The sequence below is a fragment of the Vidua macroura genome, chromosome 2 (assembly GCF_024509145.1).
Source record: "Vidua macroura isolate BioBank_ID:100142 chromosome 2, ASM2450914v1, whole genome shotgun sequence".
NCBI classification, from domain to species: Eukaryota; Metazoa; Chordata; class Aves; order Passeriformes; family Viduidae; genus Vidua; species Vidua macroura.
Window position 1 is genome coordinate 94,389,875 of NC_071572.1, and position 14,888 is coordinate 94,404,762.

At 35.7% G+C, this 14,888-nt stretch overlaps 1 protein-coding gene across 4 annotated transcripts in view; it reads left to right on the forward strand.

Moving 5' to 3' along the window:
* PDS5B (PDS5 cohesin associated factor B) overlaps positions 1–14,888 on the forward strand; it is a 97,403-nt gene that overhangs the window by 37,378 nt on the left and 45,137 nt on the right. For all 4 annotated transcript variants that reach the window (XR_008435849.1, XM_053971106.1, XM_053971108.1 and 1 more), the window contains exons 9-13: positions 7,855–7,970; positions 8,841–8,935; positions 11,204–11,349; positions 12,255–12,406; positions 14,120–14,233. Coding sequence is in view for 3 of the 4 variants with exons in the window: in XM_053971106.1 (XP_053827081.1) it covers positions 7,855–7,970; positions 8,841–8,935; positions 11,204–11,349; positions 12,255–12,406; positions 14,120–14,233 (623 nt within the window). In the remaining variant the exon portion in view is untranslated. The remainder of the gene's footprint in view (positions 1–7,854; positions 7,971–8,840; positions 8,936–11,203; positions 11,350–12,254; positions 12,407–14,119; positions 14,234–14,888) is intronic.

Here is a 14,888-nt window from a genome sequence, read left to right on the forward strand (position 1 = left end):
CCTTAACTGACAAGTTCTTAAAATTATATGGCAAATAAAATGAATAACTATATGTAAAAATTACCTTCTCTGGATTGTTTAAAGGAAAACCCATTACACTCCTCAAAAATGTAATTTAAGTTCAAGTGTATTAACCTACAGTGCGTGTGTGTATATATTTGGGATTTGGTTGGCAGATGGTTTTGGCTTGTATATTTCAAGCAATAGCTACATTTTTTGGATGACTTGAGGGCTTGACCTTCTTTATTTCTAGGTTTACTTATTATTTATTGTGAAAGACCTCATATTTTGGATATATATACTAATAATTTTGTCCAAATTGTAGTTCTGTGACAGATGTAAGCAGACAACTGAAATGCATCAGTAGGTCTTGTAGTAATTGCTGCAATGACTTACAATTTTTCAGACGTGCTTCATGTGTATGGAGAATAGCTAGTGCTAGCTCTCTATTTTAATGGGCATTTTTCCCTTTGACTTCCCTTTCAAAGTGTCTCCATCACTTGGACAAGTACGATATAACAGTTGGTTCTCCTTTTATTTTATTCTCCTTGGCACTACTTTTATTCTATCTGTCATTCCACAAGGTTTCTGTGAGGACTGTGATTAGATTAGTATTATTCTGTATGTGATCTGTTACTAAGCTTGAGGGCTGATATGCAATGGGTGTCATGTAAATTTGAATATATTTTTATTACAGAGGATGGGTTTTAGGGTTGTAGCACCTTTGGCGTCTTCTTATGGTAATATATATTATCACAGTGGCTTGTTCATGCCTATTACTTTTCCCAAATGTTGCTAGGCAGACAGGCTACACTTGCTGGATGAGAGGTTTTTTTAATACCTTTATCATTCTGTTCACATTTCCGAGAGGAGTAGGGTTCAATTTACTGCTTGCTGTCTGTGTCTTCAAAGTAGACCTTTCTTCAGCCTTTAATTTCTGTTCCTACAGATGGCAAGCAATTATCACTTTCATTCCAATAAAAATAGTACTTCTGCAGCTGAAGGTGTTATTCAGGATATTTGATCTTACCTGCTGCCATAATAGTATATAATTGCAGTACCTTTCCCATCTGTAAGTCCAGTAAAATCTACAGGTTCTTCAGTTGTTGTCCTACTCCTTCATTGATTCATATTTCATGATTTTCAATACTGATGTAATTTTTGAATCTTATTTTATTGGAATCAGTCTACTAGCCAATGTCAACTTCTTGGTGTTTTGTTTTGTTCCCTTTTTACCCAGACCAGAAAAAATTCTGGTCTCTTTCTTCAGCTAGCTGATTTCAGCCCTCAGCATTTCCATGTTTTCTTTGTACTCCTTAATTTACAACACATTTTTTTCATGTTTGCATTTCTGTTCTTTATTTAGTGTGCTCTTTTCAGATGATGTACATGTATTTTGTTGCTTTCTGTCTCCTTCATCCTTAGTATAGTTTTCTCACTGTGGTCTGAACCCTTAAAGGGTAAGTGGTTTGTATTAGATGTCTACAAGGTCAAGTTTGACAATGTTTCCAGGAGATATGTAGGTTTTGATAGCTACATTCTTACCAATCTTATCCATTGTTGTCTTCTTGAACTTTATATAGTTTGTAGCTATTCCAAAAGCACTGTAATAATTTGTTACTTTGTGTGTTTTGATACTCTACGTTATAAGGAAAAATAATATATGCATATTGACTGTCAAATTACGCATCTTTTACAGAAGAAAAAAGGCACCTCTATTTGGAATAGGATATACCTGATTTAAATTTTGAGATACTGGAACCAGTTTCACAGAGAACTTGTGGGTACTTCACCTCTGGAAGTGTTTAAGGCCGTGCTGGGTGGTGCTTTGAGCAACCTGGTCTAGCGGAAGGTGTTCCTGCCCACGGCAGGGTGAATGAAGGATGTCTTTCAAAGTCCCTTCCAAACCAAATAATTTTATGGCTCTAAATGAGTCGAGGGGTCTTTCTGTGGTGAGAAGAGTATTTTGAAGATAAGTGTTCTAAAATATTAATGAAATATAGTCAACCTGTGTTTTTTCTGAGATCAACACAAGTTCATTCTACATGCAAACCTGCCAGCAATGGTTATATACTTTCCACTCCAACAATATCTTTAGCTTTACTCTGAACAGCAGCAGCTAGTGTCAACATTTTTTTAAATTCAGTTCCAAGTAAATAACTCATTAGTGTGTTGAGAAGAAAGTGTGATTTCAATGAAACTCAGAGTGATTATGATTGAAGACAGCCAATTTTTTTATTGCTTTGAATGAAAAAACATTGACAGCAGAAACCCTGGTAAGCTTGATGAAGCCTTAGTTTAGGTGGCGGTGGCTGGTAAAGGAAAAAACATGCACGACAGTCCATACTGGAAATTGGGAGAGTGGAGTTGTCTTTTTCAATAAAGGTCAATTAAAATTAACAGTACAATAGCCAAGAGCTTCAGAGCTTGACTCAGTGATTTTGTCTTTTGTGGATTTGGCACATAGTACTGTGTCTCTGTACGTCCAGTTGAGGAGACTTGTCCTTATGAGCTCGCTTACCATGGACTACTAGGTATTTAAATAAAACTTTGTACAGTATATTTAGATCAAATATGTAGTTTCACAGGAACATCCAGTTTTTGTTCTATGAAATTGTCTGATATGGCTCTTGAATATAGAGTTGGGATAATAGAAGGCAAATACTCCAGTAGTGCTTAAGAGGTAGTGGGACAGTTAGTGTTTTCCAAGATCTCATATTGCTGCTTTGCTGCTTAGGCGATTTGTATTATTCCTTAAAAGATGATCATAGAATCATAGAATACCCAGGTTGAAAGAGACCTCAAGGAATCATCTGGATAAAATTTTCTTGGCAAAAGCACAGTCTAGACAAAATGTCTCAGCACTCTGTCTAGTTGGATCTTAAAATGTCCTATATCACGGAATCTACCATTTCTCTGAGGAGATTATGCCAATGGCTGATTGATTTCATGGTGAAAAACTTTCCTCTTGTGTCCAGTGTTGAAGGAAAGCTGTGATTGTCTGAACAACTGAGTTGTGGAGATGTGCCAGAATGATCTAATCTTGCATGCATTGAACACATGGAAAGGGACATAGTATCTTTACAAAGACAAATTGAATAATTTTCTCTATATTTTTGAAAATATGAATTTCTTTTTAGTTGGCTTCAAAAGCAGTAAGTGAAAACAAATTTTGGCCGGATGAAGTACACTCATGGTAGACTTACCTCAGAAAGACATCAAGTGTTCTGGCTCACTTGAAAGCTGAGATGCAAGCTTGGTTTCAGGTGTAAAATTGGCAAGTTCTGCATGAATTTGAATTAATTCCTCCTGGTATCAGCAATGTTACCTCTAGTTGCATATTCTGTATGTGAAACAGACTTTCTATGTAATATCTTATTTCTTTCCTTCTAACATTTAATTTAGCCTTGAAAAAAGGAGGCTCAAGGGAGATCCTGTCACTCACTCTACAACAACCTGAAAGGAGGTTGTAGCAAAGTGGGGGGGTTGGTCTCTTCTCCCAGGTAATAAGTGACAGGACCAGAGAAAATGGCCTCGAGTTGCACCATGGAAAGCTTAGATTTGGTATTAGGAAAAACTTCTTCACTTAAAGACTTGTCAAGAATTGGAATAGGCTTCTTAGGGAAGCAGTGGAATCACTATCTCTGGAAGTTTTGAGAAGGGAAGTGGATGTAATAGTTTTTGTAAACAGAGTGGTGCTTGATTAACTGTTGGGCTCAAGGATCTTTCCAAACCTTCATGACTCTGTGATCCTATGGTTTTGTGGCATGCTTTGAAAATGAAGTGATGATGGTTTTCCCCTAACCACTAGGTGAGCTTCACTGAGCCATCTCCACTGCCTTCCGGTTGATTTGTGGCTTGATGGGAGTTTGAGGGTGTAAACAAAGTCTGAGTTTGTCATTTGTTGACATTATCCAAATCTCTTGCTCTCCATCTCCATGATTTTTTTTTGTGCTCTTTCTATCAGGAAGCCTTCTGGTTTATCTTCATGAGTTAAGGTTGTAGACCGTCTCTTTGAATGGGGGTAAAATCCAAGGATTTGCTCATCAGAGACCAAATAAATTTTTGACCATGTGTAGAGGGGTTAAAAACTCTTGGTATGAAACTTGTGAGAAAGTTTAGGTGCCTCTAATACTGCTAAACCTACTCACTATTTGGGATGTAAATGATGTGGCCACCTAGTGTTCAAGCACCTTTCCATTTTGGTACAACAGTGAAGGCACAGGTAAAGGCTTTCTCCCTGTGCCATTTCTCCTCCCCCCAGGTAAGCTGTGTCACCAGATGACACAAGGAAAAACGATGCACCACAGCTTTGGTCACGATGAAGAGACTAATTTATTTCCTCTGACTCCAATCATTTATAGTTCTCAAAAGGTGCCAGTTTATTGGAGGGTGAACGTGCCACCTCTCCAACGACACTGGACAAACTACCTGTGCATCAAATTTCTCCGCCTCTATGAAAGAATGCAAAACAATAGGTTGTTTACAGAAAGTTGTGTGGGAAAGTTCTCTACAAGAATGTAAACTCAGAAGGCTTTAGAAAACTCTTAAAAATCAGGGCAACAGGCTGAGTAGAGCAGAAGGTTGAAAGCGGACACGTGCTGTGTTCAGCAATAAAAGGTAAGGGGAAGGAAGAGGAAAGGATTAATTTGTGTTCATGCTGTTTGTCTTCCCAAGTGAGCCCTATGTGAGACCCTGCTTTCCAGGAACTGCCAGAACATCTCCCTGCCGATGGCAGGTAGTGAATGAATTCCTCTTTTTGCTCTGCTTGTATGCATAGCTTTTTCTTTACCTACTGAACTCTTGTTCTCTTGATGTATGGGCCTTCTAACCTTCCTTCTGTTCCCTTCCTGTCTCTATTGGAGAGAAGGGACTTGGGTGAGTGTTTGGCTTTTGGCTGGGGTTAACCTGCCCTAGCTCTATAGATTTATGTAAAGAAAGAGCTCCTGTGTTCTCAGGTGGCAGAACTTAGTTGTTAAGCTCTGTGAGAACTGTGTGAAATCATGGTTACATCTTACTAGTAATTTGGTTTTTGCCTGATTATGGAAAGGAGTCTGGGGAATTAGCAGGAGAATGAGCACTATATTCATTTAACTTAACCTGTTCTGTGAGGGTCAGTCATTTATGTCTGATCTTGCCATTTTAAGGTGATGTGTTTAGAGATCTAGTACTGACACAGAAGCACTATGGGCTGAGAAAAGAGCTAAGAATGAATTATTGTATAGGTCAGCTTGTAGAAGAAACTGAAGTTTTTTTCAAATTTCATACTTGAATTTTAGAAATTTATGTTACAGAAAGCAAATAACATTTAAATATTTAGGAGAATGGAAAGCTCATGAATAGATTGTTTTGGAAATAATTGTCATGGGGTTTAGGCTTTTATCTTACTGTTTTACTAAACCAGTATGATGTAATGAATAAAATCAATGAAAGGTTGACATCTTATTTTAGAGCTGGCTTTTTTTTTCTGGATATGGTAATTAAACTTTTCAAAAGTTCCAGGTTACGTGTCCACTTCTTATTCCCAGATCTCTCCAGATCCTGAGTGCTGCCTATTTTGGACTCAGTAGTGGTAACAATCTGACTGGTTTCAGCTGCTCTTACTGACAGAATCAAATGTCTAGGTGAAAGAGCACCTGTCTGTGTGCTAGGACCATGTATGGGGAACAGAAAATATCCATGTTCAGTGTCAATTTGAATTGACAAATCATGATGAAACATATTAGAGTGCTGGATTTACTTAAGAGGTGAAGGGTGTGACTCTTCAAGTACAGTGTCTCATAGAATGGAGAAAGATTAAGATTTTTTTTTTTTCAGAGTTTATGCTCTTTTTTTCGCCCTCAGAAAAAGAGGGGAAATTAAAGTAGAATAAAAGAGAGAGACTGTAGCAGTAATGTATTCATTCAATAAGAAGTACAGGTTTATTTTTCTTACCTCTTGGAGTGTATATAACCATGTTTCAGGGAAGCCAGCATCAGGGTAAAAAATTTAGAAAGGACCAAATAATTACGTACCAAGGTCCATAATCCACAAGTATTTGTTGTTTCTACAACAGGACTAGAAACACAAGTGGGTTGTCTTATAATTGGATTAGTGGCTGATACAGCGAAAGCTTCTTCTGCAACTAATTAATTAAGGATATTTTAGGGTTTTATTGTTTTGTGGGTTTGTTTTGTTCTGTTTGGTTGTCATTTTTTTCCTCTATATTCCTGGCTGTATAATTAAGTAGTTGAATGTTTAGTGTGCTCCCAGCTCTTCCACCTGGCTCCTTCTTCCACATTCTGGTGTGTCTTGCTCTGAGTCTGTGTTCGTTTCCTAAAAAAATTCAGAGATTCAGATATTTTAACATTTTGCTTTTTTAAGCAAGAGTGGATAGGAAGTAAGTCATGAAGGCTGGACTAATGTCGGCCAAAAAAAAGAAATTAACTATGCCCCACAGAATAAGAATTTGTAGTGTAATGGGCTGAAACTCATTAAGAAAAAAACTATCATTTATTGCAGATTAAGAGGAGGTGGTTGTAGAATGCTTTCAGTAATGTCAATGTGAATGTTAATTGGAAAAAAGTTAGTCAAATGCAAAAAACCATATTAATGGATTTGCTGTTAGTGCTTTGAATACTTAATACTAAAGTGTATTCAAAAGAATTAGTCTTTTGTAATGTAGTAATATATCACTGTTAGAAATTACTGTGTCCTTCACTTCTCTTGCTCTGTTACTTTATGGATTTTACAAATGCTTTTACTGTTGTTAGGGTTCTGAATTAAAAAGACATGCTGGCAAACGTTTCAGCCCTTTTATGGTATTGAGTCAGGAGAAATAGTTTGTCTCTGAAACTCTGGTGTTATATAAAAGAATTCCGACAGCTGTATTGTGCTCTTATTTCTTGTTCATGTTCAAAAGGTGATGCTGAACTAATAAGAATTCAAAGATGCTAGAAAAAAAAAAAACAGTATTTTACACAGTTCTTATCTTATACCAGAAAAAAATCTGGGAATAATGAGGGTTTAATAATATCTAATTGATATAAATTAATTTTAGCTACCCCTTTTCAAGGAATTGTTTCAGCCAATTGAGTTTTCTCCCTTTTCTCTAATAAGCAAAGGAAAAAAATATGATGAACAGCAAGTACACGCTAATTGCACAAATGTTAACATACACTTCTGAAGTGTGAATTAAGGTTCACATTCTGTGTCTTGTATTAAAGAATGTAATGCAAAACAATGATAAAACAAGGCCTTCTCCAGTATATTTCCACTATCATTGTTAGTGCTTATTTTCACTATAAAAGGAAGACTATCTGTTGTACCTCAGCAGTTTTGCATATAGGCTCAAATACAGGACCACATCCTGTGGATCTCAGATCTTAGGTACTTAATCTGATGTTCTCTAGAAACTTGTATTCTGGAAGCTGCTATTTTCAACTAATATTTTTAATTGAGCAATTAAGCACTGTTCTATAGAACTGTAAACCTTTATGTGCTGACAAGCACAGACTGACTTCTGTAAGTTTTGTGTTGTGTCTGAATTTTTACAGGCACATATCAGATTTCCTAACAATCAGTAAACTGTAAGTAAGTGTTAAAAAGATGTATTTTTCACTAGCCTTCGTTCACAACATTTTTTGTCTCAACATTGTTCTTCATTTTCACAGTCTTATTATTTTGTCTTCTCAAAAAATAATGAAGGGTTTTTGCCTTGAGATAGACATCTGTACATAAGAGAAGTCTATTAATCTGTATTGTGATATTTCTAGAAATATATAAATGTATTGGTGTAAAAACTGTACAGAACAGAATTCTGTTTTTTGGGTTAGTTTTCCTTTTCAATTTAAGAAAAATCTGTTCATTTTCCAGAGCAATGACAACGAAGAACGTCTGCAGGTTGTAAAACTTCTCGCAAAAATGTTTGGGGCGAAAGATTCGGAGTTGGCATCTCAAAACAAACCACTTTGGCAGTGCTACCTGGGGAGGTATGTTCTGGTTTAGTTCCCTGTCTAGGGAGGAAGAGCATTCAGTGAAATCAAATGCAGTTGCTTTGATTTTTTTTTTTTTTTTTTTTTTTTTTTTTTTTTAAGTGACACACATAAGCGTGAATTCCCTCCTGCTGCTTTAGCTGAGATCTGGCAGATAATGCTAAAGCAATTTTCCACATACCTTCCACATCTGTCATTCTGCAGAGTGAACGTTTACAAATCATCTCCTTAAAAGCTTTATTGCCATTGTCAAGAAAAACGAATATTTTAATTTCTTCACGAGTGAAACTATTCAATGATGGATTAATTTTAAAACAGCATCAAATGACATTTTTAGTATCAGATGATATTAAAGCTGCTTTTGAGGCTTTTATGTACAGTCTTTGTGTATGAGTTTCAATTTGTTTTTAATGGTAGGAGTACCTTAAAAGAAGTACCTAGTATTTACAATGCTGCAAACATACTTAGTTTTTTTGTATTTTGAAATATTCTGCCAGTTTGAGATAGAAAATACAGCTGGAGCTTATAATCATGAGAAACTCAAGTTTCACTGCTATAAAGAAAATATTTTTGATTTGAGTAAAGGAGGATAAATTCTAAAATTTATTGCAAATGCCATAGTTTATAATGTAGCATTCAGTCATCAAAATCAGAGTCCTCAAAGAAATGCTACTTTTAAGACTAGAAGAAACTTAATTGAAGCAAGGTGTTTTGCTTGAAAATATATAAGTATTTGAAATGTGAAATGTCATCAAGAAATATCACATTTGATTGGGCCCAAAGGAAAATGATACTGTGTAGAAATTAACAGATTGCTTTGGTAGAAGTAGAATTTTTGTTGTAATGCATTGTCTTGTTCTGAACTAGGTTTAATGATATCCACGTACCTATTCGCCTTGAGTGTGTCAAATTTGCAAGTCACTGCCTTATGAACCACCCCGATCTGGCAAAGGACTTAACAGGTATCAGTTTCATTATAACATTAAGATACAATTTTAAGTCTCCTGGAAGAGTCAAAAAGGCCAGTTGTAATCCTAAGTAATGCTGTCAGATGATGTGGAGGACCTAGTTGATGGTGGAGTTCTAAGTCAAATCCCTGCCTTCATTGTTGCTTCTCAGGCTGAGGGGATTGTACACAAAGAATGCCTCTGTTAGGGAGATCTCTCTTCCTCTCATACAGTAGTTGCATTCCCACCTGCTGCTGAAATTAAGCACCATGGGATCAGATAAAGACAGCCTGCCTAACCTGGCGTTTATTAATTAGGGTGCATAGGGGAGACTTAAGTTCCACAAAGCTGAAATGTTCAAGCCTTACACAGCCACTGTCTAAAACATGATAACAGTCCTCATAACTGACCACAGCTTCACAGTTTCACCTCCTTCAGATCAAACACAGCCTGTAATTTGGGAGCTCTGTAGGAAGAAGGCAACTGGCACCAATGGAAGAATTCAGTATTTGTTGCTCCCCATGTCTTAATAAAAAAAAAAGTGTAATTAATGAGAATTGCTTGGTTTGCTTCGTAGACTGTATCTTCCCCTGATCATTAAACTCCTACTTGTAGTTTTTTTGAACCAATATCTTTGCCTTGTTGGTCTAAGGAGGGAGTTAAAAGGACTGTAAAGTGCATGGGATTGCTCTCCTGCTTGCTGAGTATTTATCAAATTGGACACAAATAGAGACAGGCTGGAGTCACCCTGTAGTTACAGTGTTATCCAGAGATTAGCTTGGTTGGAGCATGGAACACCACAGTCATAGGTTTGATCCTCATATGGGCCATAAGGGTTGGACCTGATGACCCTTGTGGGTCCCTTCCCAGCTCGGAATATTTTGTGATTCTGAATTGTTAAGCCAGCTTAAAAAATCCAGAAGGTTCTGGGTCTTTCCTTAATGGAATGGTAAAAATATATTCATTTTTGATTATCAGAATTATATTTTCAATTTATCTTTTTTTTACAATGGAGAAAGATTTTGTGCCCCCTCTAATGGTGTCGTCTGGGAAATATAATTTTCCTTGCCCCTCCTCTCTCCCCACAGTGCTTATTGAAGTGAAATTGCTTAAAATTTTCTGTGACTCGCTGGTATTGGAGATGAGAATTGTTTTGTTTAGTGGCATTATTTTTCATTTGTTTTAGTCTATGTTCCTGTGAAGCAATAGGTTTTTTTAAAAGGCTTATTTGGATTTAAAATTACGTAGCCATCATAACTGCAAAACTTTATTTTGAAATGTGCTCTTTTGACACTTGGCAGATTACCAGTAATATTAATGGCCAGTGTTTCAGATGAGACTTGGAAATTTTCACTGGTCATTGAACAGTCATGAGAGAATAGTAACCTCTGGTTATTTCATTCAGAATAAAGTTTGAATTTGCAAAGTTTCTTAAAGTTCTCAGTGTTGCACTGATGTATGCAGTGAACTGCGATCTTAACTTCTGTTAGGGTGTTCCTACCCTTTTGTGCTTCTAAAATAACCTAAAATATGATTAAAAAGATAAATGAACTTTGCCTTTTATTTGCCAGCTTTTAAAAATGACATTAGGTAGCTAACAAATTTGACACCTAAAAGCAGAAGTTTTTAGGTGTTGATAGTGTAAGATTATTGGTGTTAGCAAATAAGTAACAGTGTACCAGAATAATCTAGAAAAATTAAGGTGGATAAACTAGGATGTGTCTAAATAAGCATTACAGTTTGAAGTATCTCTGGCATTTGTCCCTGCTTACAATGCTTACATGGCTCATACTGTTGAGTGTTCCTGGAGCAGGTGAACTAGATTCCTTGTGGATAATACAGAAGTTGTGAGCAGGAGTGCAACTAATGTGCTCTAGGAGCCAGAGGGGATGGAGTCTGCAGGAAGGGAGTAGCTTCTAGCCTGACTTAAGACTTTAAAATGTATATGGTGTGGTTAGCAAGTTCTCAAGCACTGTCTATTCTACTCTACAGCTCCAGTCCTGCTTGGCTATGATAATTGCTGATGTATACATAGTGTAACTACTATTAGAAATAATTTTTTTAAAAGTAGCCATGTAATTCCTATTTCAATAATGCCAGTAATATATATATTTAATATGCTAAGTAAATATGAAGTTTTACTGACATTCCAGTTAGTCTTGGAGAAAACTATTGGTTTCTTACTGCTGATGCTTCAAACAGAATAAAATAAATTTTCTGTTTCTGTCTAGTGGGGAAAGTAGCTGATGTTGTATACTTATACTTACTAATTTTTCCCCCCAGAATATCTGAAAGTAAGGTCACATGATCCTGAGGAAGCCATACGGCATGATGTTATCGTATCCATAGTTACTGCTGCTAAAAAAGATCTTTTGCTTGTCAATGATCACCTGCTAAATTTTGTCCGAGAAAGGACACTGGACAAGCGGGTAAGACATAATTAGCATTGGTAATAGCTGTGTTTTATACTTCTAAACTGTAATACTCACCTTCTTTAAAATCAGCACTTCTAAAAAATGCTATACTGATTTTAAATTACAAATGAAAACCAATATAAACCATAAAACATTGATGAAATCTATTTAGTGAGGTACCTTCTTCCCATTACTAGAATGCTCCATTTTTCATTGTGCTGTATTTTATTTAAGATTATATGATTTTAATTATTTAAATTGGCTGCAACACAACAATGTTGTTCCAGTTGTCTAGTCTAGTAAAACTTTTGAGTCAAAGAAAACCCTTGTAAAACATTTTTCTTATGAATTTTTTCAAGCAGGTTTCAGAATGTATTGCACGCATTGTAAATTACCTGCTTTTAATTAGATCATTGAAAGACTGCAAACAGGGTAGTAGCTTTCAAATTTGAATAGTCTTGAATTTTAGTTTAGATATATTGCATTATTTGGTGAAATTTATGAGGTTTCCTACTTAATTTAAAACATAGTAAACAGGTTTGTTGATGGCAAACTTTAAAAATTTTCACCTAATTTTTTTTTTTCATTTGGTGACATTCTTTTTCTTGTTGCAGCCATAACAGAAATGCAGATAGTGTGTATGGAGAGTGAGAAAGGGTGTTGTTTTAAATCTGTAATAATTCTAAATTCAAGAGGCATACTTACATAGTAGTTACTGGTGTTGAAAGGTTTAGTGTAATAAATATGATGCAACATACTTCCTAATGAGAAATTGTTGCACTAAGAACTCAGTTTAACTTTTTCGCTAATTAAATTATGTTCTTTTGGTGTATATTAGGAAATACCTAACAGAAAATTCTACAGTCTTTTCAGTTTTGAGTTTAGAACTGCTAAACTGGCTGCTGTTTCTTTTTGTCAAGTGGAGAGTGAGGAAGGAAGCTATGATGGGACTTGCACAGATATACAAGAAATATTCATTGCAATCAGAAGCAGGAAAAGAAGCTGCAAAACAGATATCATGGATCAAAGATAAACTTCTGCATATATATTATCAAAACAGTATTGATGACCGGTAAGTTAATTGAAAAACCTGGGTGATTTAGTGTCGAAGTGTTGTAACTTGTTGTGAAGATCTGTTTTTCCTTTGTGTTCCAGTGCTGATGAGCAGGAGGCATCTTGATAATTCTGTATGTTTTGATGCAGTGCATAATCTTATATAGCTGCAGCCAAATGTTGACCTGTGTTGTTTTCTTCTACTTTATTATTTTGTATTTTAAGGCCAAAGTGGTTCTAAAGGGTGTGAGAGGTTGGAATATTTCAAACGTCTTGGGTGTACTTTGCCGCTGCTTCAGTGGCAAAAAAGAGGGGATCTTTGTTTACATACCAGTAGTGTGTTCATTTTTTATGTTAATTAATTACATACCAGTAATGTTAAAATTTAGGAAGTAAACTTGTTTGAATAATGTTGGTTTAGATTTGTTCCTGTATGTTTTAAAGACAGCATATGTAGTGACAATGGACAAGCTATATCACTGCAGAAATTTGTTTCTGTAGCAGAGAAGCTGTGAAAGCAGTGCCTCTGTCATACCAACTATAGCCTTGTATATGGTTGTTGGTATTGAAAAAGAGATAGTTTCACATGGGTAAAAAGTTTGGGAACAAGTCTGCCTTGACTAATCAAGGTCATCATCTTTGGAAATGAGCCTTCACAGTGTGTTTGGATACAAATTGCGTTGCAAACCCATACAAGTCTCTTCAAAAATGCAAATCCTCAAAAAGTTACCTTCAAAACATGTAGTTTTTTCTACATGTAGTTATTTCACGGTGCTGTGGAAATGGACTGTCTGGATCCTTAAATCCAGTCTTAACCGCTGACGTGTTTCTTTTTAAACTAGCTGGATTTAGGTTTTGATCACCTGCTCCAACTGTGCCTAAGGAGTTTTGTCTTCTTTTCCAGCATAAACATACATGATTATTTTTACCTTTTGCTCCATTCTATTAATACTGATCTCAGTACTGGACCTCAGTCTTGGACTTCTTGGTATTTAGGAGTAGCATGTGGGCTTGGTTTCTCTTTTTTTATTTTCTTCTCAGTCTTTTCTAGGTAACTGTCAGGCCCAAACCTCTCTCCTCCTTTTTCCAAATAAGGAGCTTCATTTTACACAGAAGCTTTTAATAATTCCCTTGGGAATATACCTGCATTTATATTGCAGAAGCAAAAGACATGGGATAAACTCAGCCTGTGGGGAAGGGGCCATAAAAGGGTTGAAGGAAGTCAACTCCTTCTAATTGGTATCTGAATTCTCCTTCTGGGCTTCATGATATTGTGTGATATAATCAACATGATATTTCTTTTTTTATAAGCGTTATTATTAGTAGTAGTAGCAGTATTATTTTAGGGCAATTCATTTGCATCAGTTCATGCATTTATCCCGATACTGACTTGTAATGAAATTAAATGATAACATCTTACTGGGTTGGTAATTAGAATCTTTCTTGAATTGTTTGGTTCCTTCTAGATTAATATATCTGATTTTGATAATGTTAGGAGATCTGTTAAATCTCCTAATGCCAGCATTAACATTGCGTTTTCTATAATGAAAAATTTCTGTTTAATTTATGCTTAGTTATATCAAATAACTTGACCTTTAGGTTTTTGAATATCCCCATTTTTTAATGCAATCACTGATGTCTAGATAGGGCTGAGAATTTTTGAATTGATGTCTCAACAATTCCAGGCAGTGCTCTTCCTGCACAGCTTAAATGTCTTAATCCTGTCTTTCAGATTACTTGTTGAACGCATTTTTGCTCAGTACATGGTCCCTCATAACTTGGAAACAAACGAACGAATGAAGTGTTTGTATTACCTTTACGCAACGCTGGATTCAAATGCTGTGAAGTAAGTGCTGCTTTTTACTGCTTGCAAAATAATTTTTAATACAAACGTTATTGTAAAGTACCTCTGAATTGTTATGAGTAGCCTAAATCAATGGACAGAAATAGTTTATAAACTATTAGAAAACAGAATGTAGAAATAGCATCTATTTTTCAAGTGAGATTTTGAAAAAACCCTAAACTTACAGGGTGTCTTCTAACAAGATGCAGTACATTTCAACCATAAACAGCTAAAAAACGTAGTGCCAAAGATCTGGAAAGAAGCTTGAGGGCATGTCAGTCCTTTCATGTCTGCAAAGAGATAACACAGATATGGTAGATCAGCCCTAAATCTTACTTGACAACTTCTTAATTAATAAACTACTTGTTGCAGCAGCCAAGGTGTCTTGAGAAGAACTTGTTTGTCTTTCCTCCTTCATTATTATTATGTTATGTGCCTTCTCCACCTTAAAATGGTACATGCACGTGAATTTGACTAATAATGGTTATACTGCTCTAATGTTCACAGTTGGATTGATTTTAGGTAGTTTTACTTTGTTTTTCATGTAGTAGTACTCAGTCACTTGAAAATCAAATAGTGTCTTTTTTACTAGAAAGGGCTTTGTATATGAATGAATGCCATAAAAGATCTCAAAGCCTTCCAATACTACAAAAACTGA